General features: G+C 35.8%; 1 protein-coding gene across 11 annotated transcripts in view; it reads left to right on the plus strand.

Annotated features, from left to right (window-relative positions):
* The window catches only part of GTDC1 (glycosyltransferase like domain containing 1), a 402,869-nt gene that overhangs the window by 97,660 nt on the left and 289,408 nt on the right, over positions 1-15,801 (plus strand). For 7 of the 11 annotated variants that reach the window (XM_032411042.1, XM_032411033.1, XM_032411026.1 and 4 more), the window contains exon 2: positions 265-328. In XM_032411042.1, coding sequence (XP_032266933.1) covers positions 265-328 — 64 coding nt within the window. Of the gene's footprint in view, positions 1-264; positions 329-7,307; positions 7,457-15,801 lie in introns of all 11 variants that reach the window. The other 4 variants (XM_032411077.1, XM_032411051.1, XM_032411059.1 and 1 more) reach the window with 2 other exon arrangements.

Consider the following 15,801-nt stretch of genomic DNA (forward strand, 5'->3'; position numbering starts at 1 on the left):
GACCTCTAATCTGAATTCTTCTTCTTGTTTTTGAGTTAGAATTGATTTGGGAAACCTTGGAAAGATTGGTGGGGGGCGAGGGGGAAGGTCTTACTAGTTAAGACTCAAAACATCTCTCTCCTTGGAGGTTCGTCTCCCATCTTGGAATATCCCAGAATCAGACTATTGGGTCATTCAAGTAAACTCTTATCCAGGTCAGGATTCAGAATTCAGGCTGGGGTTATTTTGAAGATAACATTTTAATTATGTCCTTTGATCTCATAGGTACCTCTGCATTAGCCAGATTGGATATATGTAAAGAGAAAAATCAGTACATCTGGATCATCAGGTAAGCAAATGGGACTTTGTTTTAATTTTTCCATTGATTCAGTCCGCTGTCAGTATGTGGCCATTTCCTATCATCTCTTCTTTCTTTACTGCAGGGTGGGTCAGTGAGATGACAAATATTTCTAAAGAGAAGGAAGCAGCCATTCTTAAGTTTTACCAGATTACTTCGTCTGCTGCTTGAAGTCAATTTTCTTTATTTTAATTTTATCTCATTGTTATTTCATATATTCACACTTCTATAGCAGATAAAAATTCCCGGCTCTTCTTTTTATGTATATACTTTGGAGAGTTGTGGACAGCTCTCATATTGTTCCTTGGTTGTCAGCCAAGTTATACACATTTAACTCCTTTAATCTTTCTTTGTAATTCAGTCAGCTTGGTGGCTTTTTCTAGATTTCCCTCTATTTCATCTGCATCACTAATAAACAGAAAAAACGTGTTGTCGCCTGGCTTCTTCTACACCTTTCGTTCTTTTTACTTCCTGGTTTTGCATCAGATTCCTTGTTGAACTAAAGCCAGCCAGGCATCAGTCTTTGGGCCACTTTGGCAAGACATGAATGCCTTGCCTACAACTATCAGTGTCCCATGCAGTGATAGCATCATCGGTATATCCCAAACGGAAGAAAGGAAATGGGAAAGGAGAAGAGTGAGGAGCAAAATAATGCATTTTTCGATTCTATGGCAGACTGGCCCTTGCCACCCAGAGTAAATCATTGTACCTGAAACCTTTATCACAGGTTTTGTCCTCCCAAAGGGTTATGCACAGCACTAATTTGAATAATGAGAAGCATGTACTGTGTGTTGTTTGAGGTTTGGCCACCGTTCTCACCCGGTTTCTTTTCCACATTCTCCCTCTACCACCGCCTTTCCCAACATTGATGACTTGCTATCAGAATCTGTGGCCATGAGCGAAACGGGGCGGGGGATCATTTTGTTGGAAATTAGATAAGCTCAGGTGGTCACGCTCCGCGCCTCTGTCTGTAACATCTGAGGCAAGTGCTTTAGTTCTTGCTATTTCTGTAACAGTCGTTGGTCTTCTTTTAGCAGCTGATTCCGTGGAGATGGGCAGGAGGAAGGGACTAGTGGACCTTTGGTGCTATTTATCACTGCTGTATTAGTTTCACAACTCTTTTCCTGTCCTGACGGGCAGGGAGAAGCATACTGCTTCTAGATGGTGCTGAGCTTAGTGTAAAATATGCCAGCATGGGATCTGGGCTTGTCCCAGTTTATTTTTTCTTTTCATTTGGTTTGTAGAAAATGGACTTCTACCTCTACTTATCTTGTGCATTAGAGAGAAAAGGGTCATACCTCTAGGAGCTAATGGCTTATTGGTGTTTTTCGTCACCAGATTCAGGTAGTATATTTAGTTGAGGCTTCCAAGAGCACACACTTGGCTTTCTCATTTGTGTTAGCTTTGCTTCTAGTACAGAATTGAATAGGATAGAAGAGACGGTTTTCCTGTTTGTGTCTGTGGCAACTTTCTAGATGATTTGTGGTTTAATCCTTTAAACATTTTTGATCATTTATCACTTTTTTCCCTGTAAAGGCATAAAATAGTCCGATTCTACTGTTATAATCTCTTCATCAGATTATTTAAGTTTGGAGAAATCAAGGTCAGAATTACAGCTGACACAGTTGCCTCTGAATAGTGACCTAAAAATTATAACACTTAGATTAGTTCTTTTTTTTATTTTTACCTGATTTTATGGCCTTCCTTCATCTATCAGATTTTAGACAAGATCATGTGATTGTGAATCACATATTGCTTGGTCTCTGGCTTCTTAAACAGGTAAGTATGTACCTGGACCCCTTTTAAGTCTGATTTTTAAAAAATGTTAATCTCTCATGTGGCTTTCAACTGCTGACAATATTGTACTCAAGCTAATTTCTTTAGGCAAATGATAGATTCTTCAGCATAACTTTTGTTTCTTGAGTCTTTTCAGGACTTGTCAAACATAACAAAATGCTAACCTGACTTTAAGAGGCGAAAAATCCACCTCCCCCTGCCCCGTGCTATATTATTCTTTGTTCTCTATGTGCATCAAAGTGACAATCCCACACTGTCTCAATTGAGGGAGTCTAGCACAAAATAAAAAACAGCCTGGCACTGTTCTAGGCTGGCAGCCAAAATGTTTTGTGTAGCTTGGTTCTGGCAGTGGTTTTCGTGAGGCAGAGGGTCTACCCTCCCAGCACCACTGAAGGAAGGCAAGCAGCCTTAGTCCTCCTTATCCCATTTCTTTTCCTTCGTTTTCCTCTTTCTTCACGTAGAACACCATTGTAAAAAAACACAAACAATATTTCTTAAATAGAAACATCATTCTCCTCACAACCTCCACATTTACGAAATGGCATTGTTCCTTCTAGAAGCTTGTGTTTAGATTTCCCTTTTCCAGCTCTTAGAGATTTTCTTCACAGTTGCATTTTTGCCACATGTTTCAGAAAACCCTTCTGAATATTGCTAACTTTGGTCATGTTGACATAGTATTTTTGATTGGTTGGAATCTTGTCTTCCTTCATAGCTTATTATTTGAATGGAAACTCTTGAATGATACTTGCTTGTATTATATGGATCTTTAAGCCAAGATATCTCTTGTCGAGACCAAACGTCTGCCATTGTTTTCTATTTTTGTCTAAAACTCAGGGTCAGCTCATAGCTTTTGCAGATTGAATACTCATTTTTAGAATGTCTGATAAGTGTTGCTAGGTGAGCAAATGAACTTCCGTGAAATATAAAGATGTGTATTTAAATTTTTTTCCTTTGAAATGAAAATGCAAGATAGAACACCATGTTTTTAGGTTTCCCAATTCTCTCTAAATTATAGCTAGTGACCTATTATTACAAGGGGTGTGAAAATGTAGCATTATGATTTTTAAGTGATGATTTGAGCAGGAGACTAGGTTTTCACTATGAGCAAGCATTCTATGAAATTTCGTAGAATGTTCCTCAAAATGTAATTGTGTTTTCTGTTGTATTAAGCAAAAACAAATGACTGACTTTCAAGTGGTCTATTTTAAAAATCAGTGTTTTGTAATCAAGATAAGAATAAATAGGCAGAATATGTTTTCTAAGGAGGCAATTTATATTATTTTGACTGATTTTTATGGATACATTAAGATCAACTTGTACAATCTAAGAGTTGTTTTTTTTTCCCCTAGAGATTTATTTTTAATTTAGAAAATGCTTTAAAATCATGAAAAGGGTTTGTAAAACAGGTATAGGAGAATTATGCATTAAATAAACTCACCTGTTATTTTCTCTCATTCTCAAGACAGGTTCAGCAACATATTGGCTCATTAATTTAACAAAACAAACAAGTACTCATATTGCTTTGTATGTATAATGCACATGTTAATAAATGCTACAATTCTCTATCCCCCCCCATGCTGTTTTTTTAAAACTTCTATTTAAGTGCCTATTTCTGTTGAGTAGCTAAGATGAATCTGGGTGGGATGCTTGTTAAGTTATATCAATTAAATCTTTAGGTCAACATTTTATGTTTCAGAATTACGACATTTTTTAGAAGGGAAGCCAGTGAAACTTTTTTCTCTTGGTCCCGTTAAGTGCATGACTGTCTTGAATCCGCTGTGCCAAGGTGTGATAAATAGAGACCAAAAACTTATTCTCTGTGTTCGCATATATTGAATAATGTTCATTGCATATTAAATACTATGCATCAACTTTAAATACATTTTCTCCAGTGGTATGATTTTTATTTGCAATTAAGCCCTTTGTCTTTTCTGCGGTAGGAACATATCTTTCAGTGACTTAGGAATTGCAACATGAATCGTTGTATTTATTTGTTTATTCTAACTATACACAGAGGCATAGTAGAAATATATTTAAGATCTGTGATGTTTGAGTGTTTGAGCAGTTGTTGCTGTTGTTGTTTTGGTAAATGCTATTGAGTTGTTTATTTTTGTAGGTAATAAATTTTACAGTTTTGTTTAATTCAGTTTTGTTTAATTCAAAGCTTCTATATCTTTATAGTTTGATGTTACACAGTTTGTAGGAATTACTGTATAGTAACTTAATCATATTTGTAGCAACATGGAAAAATAGCTTTATTGAGGGATGCTGGCAAGGTTGGATAAATACTAAATTTATTATTTTAACTAGGATTTTATTTTATTATATTAAATATCATGTTTATAATTATGAATGGTGTTTTACTTCATCTGAATATCATTACAGGTTTTGAACCTTATTCCTGAGTAGGTGGTTTGAATATTTTATTTGATATCAAATATTGGTAACATGTAAGATATTGATTTCTAAGTTTAAATATTAGTCCTCTTTCCTTACGCATATGGTACACACTTCAGTGTTAAATTTCATTAGAGAGTATTGCATGAAAGTGTATGTGCTAATTCAGTTGTTTGATTCCCCCTCTAATTTTTGATACATTTTAATTCCCCCTGCCCGACATATTATCATTCCGTAGAATACTGTCACAACTATGTCATATGTTTTCTGTGGCATCTCACACTGCTCACTTTTTATCCATAGTACCATATGAGTTCCCCCTTTTTCAGGTTTACACTGCATATTTTAAGCTGCTGATAGTGTAAGTACATTGCAAGGTAAAGTGACATTTAGCTTTTTGAGCTAGTCTCAGTTTTAGCATGAGAGCAGGGTGGTTTTTTTTTTTTGTTTTTTCCTTTTTCCTCTGCCCTAAATCTTCCTGTATTTCCCATTAAAACAAAGAAATGCAACAAACAAGCAAACAAAGAAATTCAGAGGTTTGGCTACAGCAGCAATTGAAATGCATCAAAAAGTGGCTACTACAATACAGTTTTATTAATGAATGATCTACATTGGTTCCAGCTGTGTCCATGTGATTAGGCCTTCACCAGGCAGCAATGGGTATTTCCCTTTTGCTTTTATTTGATTTCCAAGAATGTGTCATCTGTTACATCAGCCCCTGCCAATATGCCCCCTGTAAAAGTGTTTTGTTTTCTTTTTCCTTCCAAATTTCTGAAGCATAAGTTGAATACCCACACATATCCCTGCCGAAATATTGTTTCTAGTGAATAGTGGCCTAGGTTTCTATGCCTGGTGTTGCATACCAAAATTCCAGAGTATAAATTAAAGTAAATGTTTATTAAGTTTATCAGTAAATTCTCAGAAGTGTGGTGGCCTGGTAATGCTAAAGATAGACTATTTTCGCTTTTACGTTTCCATCTTAATATTTTATTACAGTGGTATAATGTGTTATAGAGGTGGACAAGCTTGCAGATTGAAATGGGGATCGTCCAGATTGTTCCCTTCCCTGGACCATATGGTATAGTTCTAAAAGCCTTTTGTACGCTGTCTGTTCAGTTTATTGTAAACTCAATCTTTAGTGCACCTAAAAAGATAACCAAATAAAAATGGGCCTGAGAAAAAGGACTTCATATCATGTAAGGGCCCCAGAAATACTTGTTTTAAAGGAAATAACTGCAGATGAAATTGAAGTTGAGATGATATAAACAAAGGAGGCTTATCATTCTCTGAATATGCTTTTGAGTTCCTATGGATTGTCCGAGATTGCCTTTGAATGCTGGCTTTAAAATGAAGGAATTTATGTTATCTGACTATACTTATTATCCTCATTTATCCCATTCTTGCAGTCTCATGAAGAAGAGAATGTAGCTCTTATCTGTTTTACAGAGGAAGCTTCTACCTAGGAACAGTGGCAAAAATATATATAAGCCCCAGGTTTTATGAATATAGGTTTTTTTTTGTTTGTTTTGACTGATTTCAGTGAGAATTTAGGGCTAGAACTTTCAATAATTTCATCCTTATAACCATTACCCCTACTCAAGATTATTGAAAAGTTTCTAATTCCTTTTCATCTCCCCTTCCATCCCCCTCCCCGCTTGACCTATTATAGTTCCGTAATTCTATTTTAGGAAAATGGGATAAGAGATTGCTTATCCCATATGCTAAGACTCTTTAAAAGCTGGGAATGAGATGATTTCTCCTGACTCTCACTCCCCTTCCCTCCAAAGTAAGCTACTGTTAGAGAAGAGCATTAGACATTACCCATTGCTTTTTGGCACAAGAGATTTGTGCTGAAATTCAACCAAATGAGTGGGGGGAAAAAAAGGAGAGCCTGTGAAGAGCATGATTCTTTACTCTATCATTACCCTGAACCACTGAAAGGGTAACTGAGAGGAACTCAAATGTTATTGGAATGTGTAATTTCCTTTTGAATGGCCACAGTGAAATATATTTGAACAAAAAAGGCAGAAAAAGTATATGTGCCTTATGGAGCTGATGGTGATTGAAATTAATGAATCTTTCCAGTTCTCTATGATTGAAATTATTCCAAGAATGGTACACATTCAAAATCTGTCCAACAGAAACCTATAGAGGGTATTACCTTAAGGAATTTACTAGAAGATAGGTAGAATAGCACAATTTAATAATGCTGGTGGTAAATTGGACACAGTATATTTTGGGGATATATATTTTTTCAAGTTTAAAAAATTTTAAAAACAGAGTAATTGATTTCAAGTTGCAAAGGAAGTCTTTCCTATTAAAAAAAATACTGTTATTTTGTGGTCTTTCGTTTATTTGGAAGCTGCTTTCTAAAGTGCTCACACAATTGAAAACATAGTTTATATTTTGAAATAAGCTAGGTTCCTTGTTCCCTCTCTCTCTCTCTCTATTCTCTTTCCTTACACTCCTTTCTTCCTAACCTTTGGCTGTTTGTATGTGTACATTACGTACATGAATGATACATACCACACTATAAAAAATGTTATTTTATAGGTTTGAGGATCAGTGAGGAAGAGAAATAAAAATCTTGTAATGACTATGCAACAAATGGATTTCTGTGGAGGAATTAGAACATGCTTATTTAAGTAATCTACACTACTGCAAATTGTAGAAGTGCAAATTCAAAATTGTTTTTATTTCTTCTGGCTAGGAAGACCTAGATCATAGCCTAAATCGAGTTAGACAGTCTAACTTAAGTAACTCCTCTTTGCTGCAGCTTCCTTTTAATGGTAAAAACACCTCTGGCTCCAGGTGGTGGAAGATCTTACCGAAGTGACTGAAATGAGGAAGGTTTTTATTTGTCCCATGTCCTAAGAAGTCTGGAGGCAGTTAGTTCTCAGGAAACGGATGCCATCAGGGACCCAGGTAACATCTCCTCCTCTCCCATCCTTACCACGTAACTTTTGCCTTTTATTTCACAGATGACTGTTAGACCTCCAGAAATTGTTGTTGTCTTCAAGCAGGAAGAGAAGTGAAGGATGCTTAGAAGCCTTTTCCTCCTGGGAAGCACCCCCTTTCCCTCATGCCCCCTTTCTTTTTTTAGAAAAGGATGTCTGCTCACGGGAGACATCTCATTGGCCGAAAGTGTATCACATAACTACCTCTAGCATGAGAGGAAAATATTTTGGCCATCTTGCTTCTATTCTGGAGAAAGGCGGGGAGAAGAAGAACTGGAATGAATGTCCAGTGAGCTATCCCAAAGTTGTCCCAAATAGTTGTCTACCATACTTCTCCATTCTTTTGTATAATTAGTTGCTTAGACCTTTGAACTTTCTGGGTACTTGGTGTCTACAGTAACTTGTTTGTTGGTTCCCTTTTGACATCAAGTACGTATGTTTTGGTTTTGTAACGTTATTTCTGTGTCTGACGACAGGAACTGTAATTGGGTCATCTTGGTGTCTTTACGTTTAGCACAGTGCCTAGATGTGGACCCTCAGTTAACAGTTGTTGAATAAATGAATGGATGAATATTAAGAAATATTTGTAATATTATTGGTGTAAATCATTTATGCATATAAAGGATACAGTAATATTTTTAATTTGTATTTTATTTTTGTTGCTCCTCTTTTTATTTTTACTTTTTAAATTATTTTTTAATTTAAATTCAATTTAGTTAATATAATAGTGTATAATTAGTTTCAGGGGTAGAATTTAGTCATTCATCACTTGCATATAACATCCAGTGCTCATTCCATCAAGTGCCCTCCTTAATGCCCAGCACCCAATTACCCCATCCCCCCACCCACCTCCCCTCCAGCAACCCTCAGTTTGTTTCCTAGTTAGGAGTCTCTTATGGTTTGTCTCCCTCTCTGTTTTCATCTTATTTTTCCTTCCCTTCCCCTATGTTCATCTGTTTTGTTTCTTAAGTTCCACATATGAGTGAAATCATATATTTGTCTTTCTCTGACTGACTTATTTTGCTTAGCATAATACACTCTAATTCCATCCACGTCATTGCAAATGGCAAGATTTCATTCTTTTTGATGGCCAAGTAATATTCCATTGTGTGTGTGTGTGTGTGTGTGTGTGTGTGTGTGTGTGTGTGTATACATACACCACATCTTCTTTATCCATTCATCTGTCGATGGACATCTGGGCTCTTTCCATAGTTTGGCTCTTGTGGACATTGCTGCTATAAACATTGGGGTGCATGTGCCCCTTCAAATTACTATGTTTGCATCCTTTGGATAAATACCTGATAGTGCAATTGCAGGGTCTGGACTACATTTTATTGATTTGTTTTTGCTAAGGGAACATCAAATTGTCAAAGTTGTTTTGAGTGAAAGATATTCAGTTACAAAGGTTATAGGAAAATCCTCAAAATGACTTAGTACCAGTGCTTTTGTTGGAGTACATTATTCCATGAGTAAATACATATATAATTTCTTTTTAACTTTTTTGCATAGACTATTGTTTAAATAAGGATATCTTGCAGTTGTTATATGTTAAGATCTCCCATTTTTGAAGAAGTAAGCAATTTGAACTTATTAACATGGCAATCGGGTAATTTGATAATTTATATTATTGATGTTAACTTACAAGAAGGAGTTATTAGATCCTTGGTAGCCTCATGGCAAAGAGCACACTATATCACATTTTATCCCAGATGGCATTTTGGGTATTTCTTTTAGTTCTTAGAGTGACAGCTTCCTGTTTTTTCAATACATATGCAAATAGTAATGTACGATAGAAAAATATGTCTACAAGAAACCCGAAGAAGTCATCTTTACATCTGCTTGCTTTGCGTAAACTGTCTTAGAGGAAAGCAGGCTACCTCTTCATTCAAAATCTGCAGAAGAAATGGCTGAGTGTAACCTGATTGTGTGAATCAGTGCCTCACAACTCGTCCAACGTCTAACTTAAATTCCTTTTGTTATATTTCCATTCTGTTTCTGTTATTTTGGCCTCAGAGGACAAAGAAAACAACTATCCACTATCTCCCATACAACATTCCCTATATAGCACCATTTTAATAAATTCCTCCCTTTTCATTCATGATGGCAGGATTGTTGGTACCTTAATTACTAAAACAACCTGTGCATGGATAGAACTTATCTCTAAGCAGGGAATGTATTCAAATATCTGGAACTTAAATTTTCTATCTGAGCAGTTTATAGTCACTGGAAATAAAGGAAGCCCTTTTAACATTCAGAAGCAGTCCTGGGGAGAAAGTTCCTACATAATCACAATTTAGGCAAGATAGTTTCCTAGATTTGGACTCAGAATTGGGTATTGATAGTCTGTTTTGGCACTTACACTGCTCTTTTAGTCATACTTTTGGAGGGAATAATTTATGGGCCAACACCGTGCACTTAAAAAAGTGTGTTCAGCACTTTTTTCACCTTTATATTCTCAGTCATCACTATAGTATCTGGCACATAATAGGAACTAAAATTTTGTTAAATGAATTGTTTTAGTATCCCTTGGTAATGCTTCTTAATACAGGTAGCTTTATGCTTTACATTTCTTCATTCCTCTTTAATTTAATTTTATGCTGCCTAATGAGCACTCATAGTTAATGTTTTGTTGTCTTTATCTTCTTATTCAATAATATCTCCAGTGATTCGTAACTTACCTGAATAGTTAAATGCAGTGGTAATGCCTGGATAATTCACTTTATGATGCTGCTGTAATCTTTAATCCAGGGATATCTTCCCCTCCCCCATAAAGTGAGGACTTATTGTAGCCTATTGATGAGAATTCAAGAGTACATTAATTGAATGCGTATTGTGTATAAAGCACTTTGCTGGATTATGAATAGATATAAACATAAATTGTGTACAAACTTTGCTACCAAGGAAGTGACATCTGGTTGGGCAGACACACATGTATACTATATAATTATAGTATAGGTGGGATTGTGGTAACTGCTCTAATTGGAGTATAAGCCAAGTTTGGTGGTACCATAGAGGAAGGAATAATTGCTTCTGACTGGCTGAATATGGGTGAGCAGTTGACGTAAGCTTTTGTAGATGAGATGGAATTTGAATGGAGTCTTGAACTATATGTAGGACTTTGACAGGTGGTAAAGTGGAAGGATTCTAGGAAGAAGAATGCACTAACAGTGCTTGGAGGTAGGAATGAGTATGGAATGTTTTAAAAAACATTGTGTTTGGGTAACGGTGTGTCTGGAATTGAGGCTAAATAGGAGCTTGGAACCAAATTGTCAGGGGTCTTATTTCTTGTTAAGTATTATTTTCTCTTCTGTAGAGCAAATCATAGGTGTTTGAGTAGAGGACTGACATTAAGGTATCTGAAACTTTCAGAAGAATGGAAACAGATTATATGTAGCGGCAGGTGGGGAAGACAGTCAGAAGCTGAGGCCCAATTGAGGTTGAAGATGATGAGGGAGGCTTGGAAGGAGGACCTGATACCAGAGGTCTGGGGTAGGTCAGCTAAAAGCCCTGCGGGTTGTTGATTGGGCGAGTTGTGCAGCAGCGTCCTGGCTCCCAATAGAGGCGCTTTCAATTGTGGGCCTTCTTTCCACTTACATCGTTTTGGAATACTGCAGAACATGCCACCTTTCCTCACACCTGGGAGATCAAGTATTTTAGCCTGCATTTGAGAAGAAAGTACAGGAGAAAGGGGTTGAATGGTTGTTGAGGGAGCCAAGAGTTATCTGCACAGTTCTTCATCTCCTCTTTATAATGGGGTTCTTGGCCCTCCAGACTTTCTTTCTGGCTTCTTGGCTCATTGTCTTGAAGTAGAACTTGCTTTTGGTCCCTTTTTGAGCCCCAGCTCAAATGAGTGATAACATTTATCACTCAGTATTGTAATTATATCCAGGTCTGAGGCCAGAAACTATATTTGGGTCATCTTGGTATCACAAAATACTTAGCATAACTTTTAGAATGCAGTCATTCAATAAATGCATGTTAAATAAAGCACATTTGTTTATGCTTTGCAGTCACAGACCTTCTTACTCTCTGTACAGGGCAAGCATGCTCATCTCAGGATCTTGCTGTGCCTGCTGCATGGAAGGCTTTAGATCCAGATCTCTTAAGCTCCCCCCCTCTTCTGGTTTCTGTTTAGATGTCATCTCGTCAGCGAGGTGTTCTCTGACAACCCTATATAAAATACCACCCTTTCCCAGCCCCAGGCCTCAGCGGCTCTTTTTATCCTGTATTACCTGTACTATGTTTTTTTATAGCACCTGCACCCTCTGATGTACATCTACTTGATGATCGTCTTTTTACTCCAGTTAGAAAGGAATTTCCTGTGATAACAGGAACATTTATTTTGTCACCTAATTTATCCACAAACACCTGGAACAATGTTGGGCACATAGTGGGCACAATAAATATTTGCTAAATGAATGAATGAACGACAAAGATCAGACTGGAAAGGATAATAAACACGAATATGTCGGTTTGTTTACAGATTTATGCAAGCAATGGTATTGTTGTTATAACTTTTATAATATCAAATCGTTAGTATTGCTCTCAGAAAAATAAAAACAAATTCTATTTTCTATAGATTGCGCCTGTGAAATCTAATTATAGATTAGTTTTTGTTTTAAAAATATTTGAATGCCAAGCATATCCAGTCAGAAAACACTTTTATTATCCATGCCAGCTTAATTTTTAAGGCAGTGAAATGGAAGACTGTCATTTCAGCAAGCAACTTATTTTCATTTGTGAGAGTGGAATATTTTGAATATTCTAATTGATTTTTGAGGATGATTTTATAAGAAAATAATCCTCGTTTCTGTACATTGTACATTTTGCCTTTAAGACAGAGAAAATTAGAAACAGGCATGGAAATTATTTGCCTAGAAAGTTGAGAACTTATAGCTGACTGATAAATGTCAGGAGGAAGGGACAGTCAGTTCCAACATAAAAGGTAAATCTTAGGACACTGAAAACTTTAAATTTTAAAGAAGATCTGGCTTAAAAAATTATTTTATATGCATATTTAAAGTTTGCAAAGAGATCCTAGACTGTCACGAGCCCAAGCCTCTATTTTAAAAGTATTTTACTGCAAATTCACTTGGATATTTTTCCAGAAATCTTAAGTCTGTAATTTGGCTGTAAAAAAGTTGGTTATCAAATCAATATTATTATATGGCTTTTAGTGTCATAAGAATTCCCTTTTGGAAACCTATAAAAACTCATTTTTTCTCACCATAAACTTTATCTGTCACTTTTCTATAAGGTCAGAGTACTAATGCTGGAGGTGATCTGCTCTGGGACAGAGAGTCAACAAAGTGGTCATAAAGTTAAAAAATGCCACATGGTGCTTTCCTGAGATTAGGATTTCTTTTTCATATCAAGTTCATGCTAATTTTAAAATATGGAAAGTTACATGTTGATAGGTATTTTCTTAGTGTTCCTTTAAAAATAGATGAAATGATAAGCTTGCCCCTAATTTTTGCAGTTACGTATTTAATATTTTTGTTAGTACTTTTGTGTTTTCTGGAGGCTAATTCTTAATTGTTTGTATACTTTTAATGGTAGGCTGTTTTCCTTCTAGGTTTATAAGTTAAATTTTTCCAAATAGATGGTTTTAAAAATGAAATATGATGAAAGTGTTGCACTGGAAAACAATTCCAGGAATAATACTTTCTTATCACTTGAAATGTGTTTCATGGTTTCATGGTATTTAAATTGTAAAAAATACTAGGACCTGGAGGTTCCATTTAAAAATATTTCTCTACTAAGTCTGAGTTGCTGTTGGGTTAATATTTATTGAGTATCCATTCACCTATTGCATGTATATAAATATAGGAAAACTCTGAGTGATTATTAAAAATTGTGAGACTGCGTCCGTGGTAGTTGACTCTGCAGTCATCCCTCCTTTAACATGTGTAGCTCATATGGATGATTACACAGTAACGGTTTTCTGCTTTTTTAATACAGACACTTTGGAAATTGAGTGTGAAACTAGAAGTTCTTTAAAGGTTTATTCACCTTAATTAAATATTTCCCCTTATTTCAAGACCCGAATCTAATTATTTAAGGCCCAAGTTAATTTTGACATTTTACTTGAACTCTAAAAACTTTGAGCTTGCACAATATATGTTCCTATTCAGAACTATGAGTACCAAAATAGTATTTTAGTTTCTAACACACTCTGTCAAAGTGCAGCTCCAGATTCCTTATGGATAAATAAAGATCTTGATCTGTTTACAATTATTTAATAATTCAAGTACTTTTAAAAATTAACTGAGTATTACTTTTATTTCATGCATTAGACAAGGAGTATTTGCAAAACCAAATTATGGTGTTTGTGAATAGCTGTAGCCCCATTAGTTTAACCCTTGCTGATTAGTTTTTTACTAAGTTTCTTTATAGCAATAGTAGTTAGAGTAATTTGAAAACCACTGGCAAGCTCCTGGAGGGGAGTAAGCCTTCAGTAATTAGGAAGTAGTTTGTTATTTCAAACAATTTGGCCTCCTTCCTAAAGTTAGGAAAAATTTATAGTTTCTTTTAATTGCAAGCTGAAACATTCAGTGAAGATAACTTGAAGAATAAAATGAAACCTGGAGAGAAAACCAAAATCACTCAAAGTTCTACCATAAATGAGTATTTATGCCTACTTGTCTGCATGTGCGTTCTCTCTCACGTTTCTATATTCATTTCGTCTTATATTTTTACATACTCATAGCATGCAATCATGCAAGGGTGGAAACATTTTTCTGTGCCAATAAATGTTCTTTTTATTATGATTTTTGATCACTGATCATTTAATTATGAAATTCATTTTTGTTGGATATTTTGGTTGCTTTCAATTTGGGACAAAGACTTCAGTAAAGATTCTTGATGATTTTCACGGTTAATTCGTAGAAGTGGTATTGTTGAATCCAAAGATAGACACAGTTCTGAAGCTCTTTGTATTACATTCAAATGTGATAGGACATTTTAATACTTCAAAGCAAATCTAGCCTTTAGCATTGGTAGAGTACATAGCAGCCTTCAGGGCTTGAGAAGGGTCCTTTTAATTCACAAATGATTCTCATCCATTCTTCAAATGGTTGAAATTTTGCCATCACCTGTTGCTCCCTCGTAACGTACAAGTACTCCTCAGAGAGGTAACACATTGTTGTGCCTGGCAGGCATGTACTCTGAACAATGTGCAGGAGTTTATCTGATATTTTCAATTTAGTTCTTGCAAGTAAAGTTTGGAAGCAAGGACAGGGAAAGGGACATTAGAACATTGAACAAGAGGAATGGTAAGGGGGAATAAGTATTTCTTTACTTCAATTCTGCTAAGATCTGTTGAGCGACTGTTATATGGAATGCAAGATATTATGTACCTAGTTTTATGAGTTTAAGTTATAATCTCTCTCTACAGTGAGTCAGGCTGTTTGTTAACTGTGAATGCTAATTAATCCAGTAGAGAGACTTATGGTCCCAGATATGGTGCATATACATGCTGGATAGAGATGCAAGGGGGAATTAATTAACTCCTAAGCAACCTTACTCTGTTTGAACACACTGTTTGCAAAGTGTGAAATTACTTCCTTAAGAGATGATGAGGATGCAGAGCTGGGTTTGGGTAGTTTGCAAAGAATATTCTGTACTGTAGGTTTCCCTGCTTCATTAGACAAAATATTTATATCACTGGAATGTCTCCTTGAAAAACCAGCTGATAAAGAGATAATAGTGACAGACAAGGCCACTAAATAGATAAAAGTCATAGTGCTTGCTCCAATCAGGAAACTTTGAGCTATTGCTACTTATCTTTTATTCAGTGGAAACTTGTGTGTCAGATGATATGGGCAAGCCTGTGCTTCCTGTGTAGAAACTATGGAGAATAGTAGACCTTCTAGAAATTATACACTGCTGTCTGTGTATGCCTTCTCTTTACTCAGCAATCTCAATCCTAAATATCTTCAGGATTTAAAAATTCCAGGCTATTATTATCAGACTGACTCTTTTTCTTATAATAGTGGGTAGCTAATAATATGCCCCTTGTGATATTTAAAAATAGTGATACAGCTCTCATTACCGTATCTCTTAGCCCCAGATTTACTCAGCCCTGGTCTAAACTGGGTTTCTGGGCTTTTGAAAATTTATCACTAATGGTCTCTAGAATCTATCCAGTTTTTCTAGTGTTGGCTTCTTAAACCACCAGTAAATGTCTTAGGCCATTGGCAAATCAAAAGATTCTTGAAAAATATATGGCAGCTAGAAAAAGACCTGCTGCAATACATAAATAGAAGAAAATGTACTTTTAACCAATCCTACTTCTAATAAATAAATTTCTAT

This window comes from Phoca vitulina, unplaced genomic scaffold, assembly GCF_004348235.1.
Source record: "Phoca vitulina isolate PV1807 unplaced genomic scaffold, GSC_HSeal_1.0 scaffold1, whole genome shotgun sequence".
In the NCBI taxonomy this organism is placed as follows: Eukaryota; Metazoa; Chordata; class Mammalia; order Carnivora; family Phocidae; genus Phoca; species Phoca vitulina.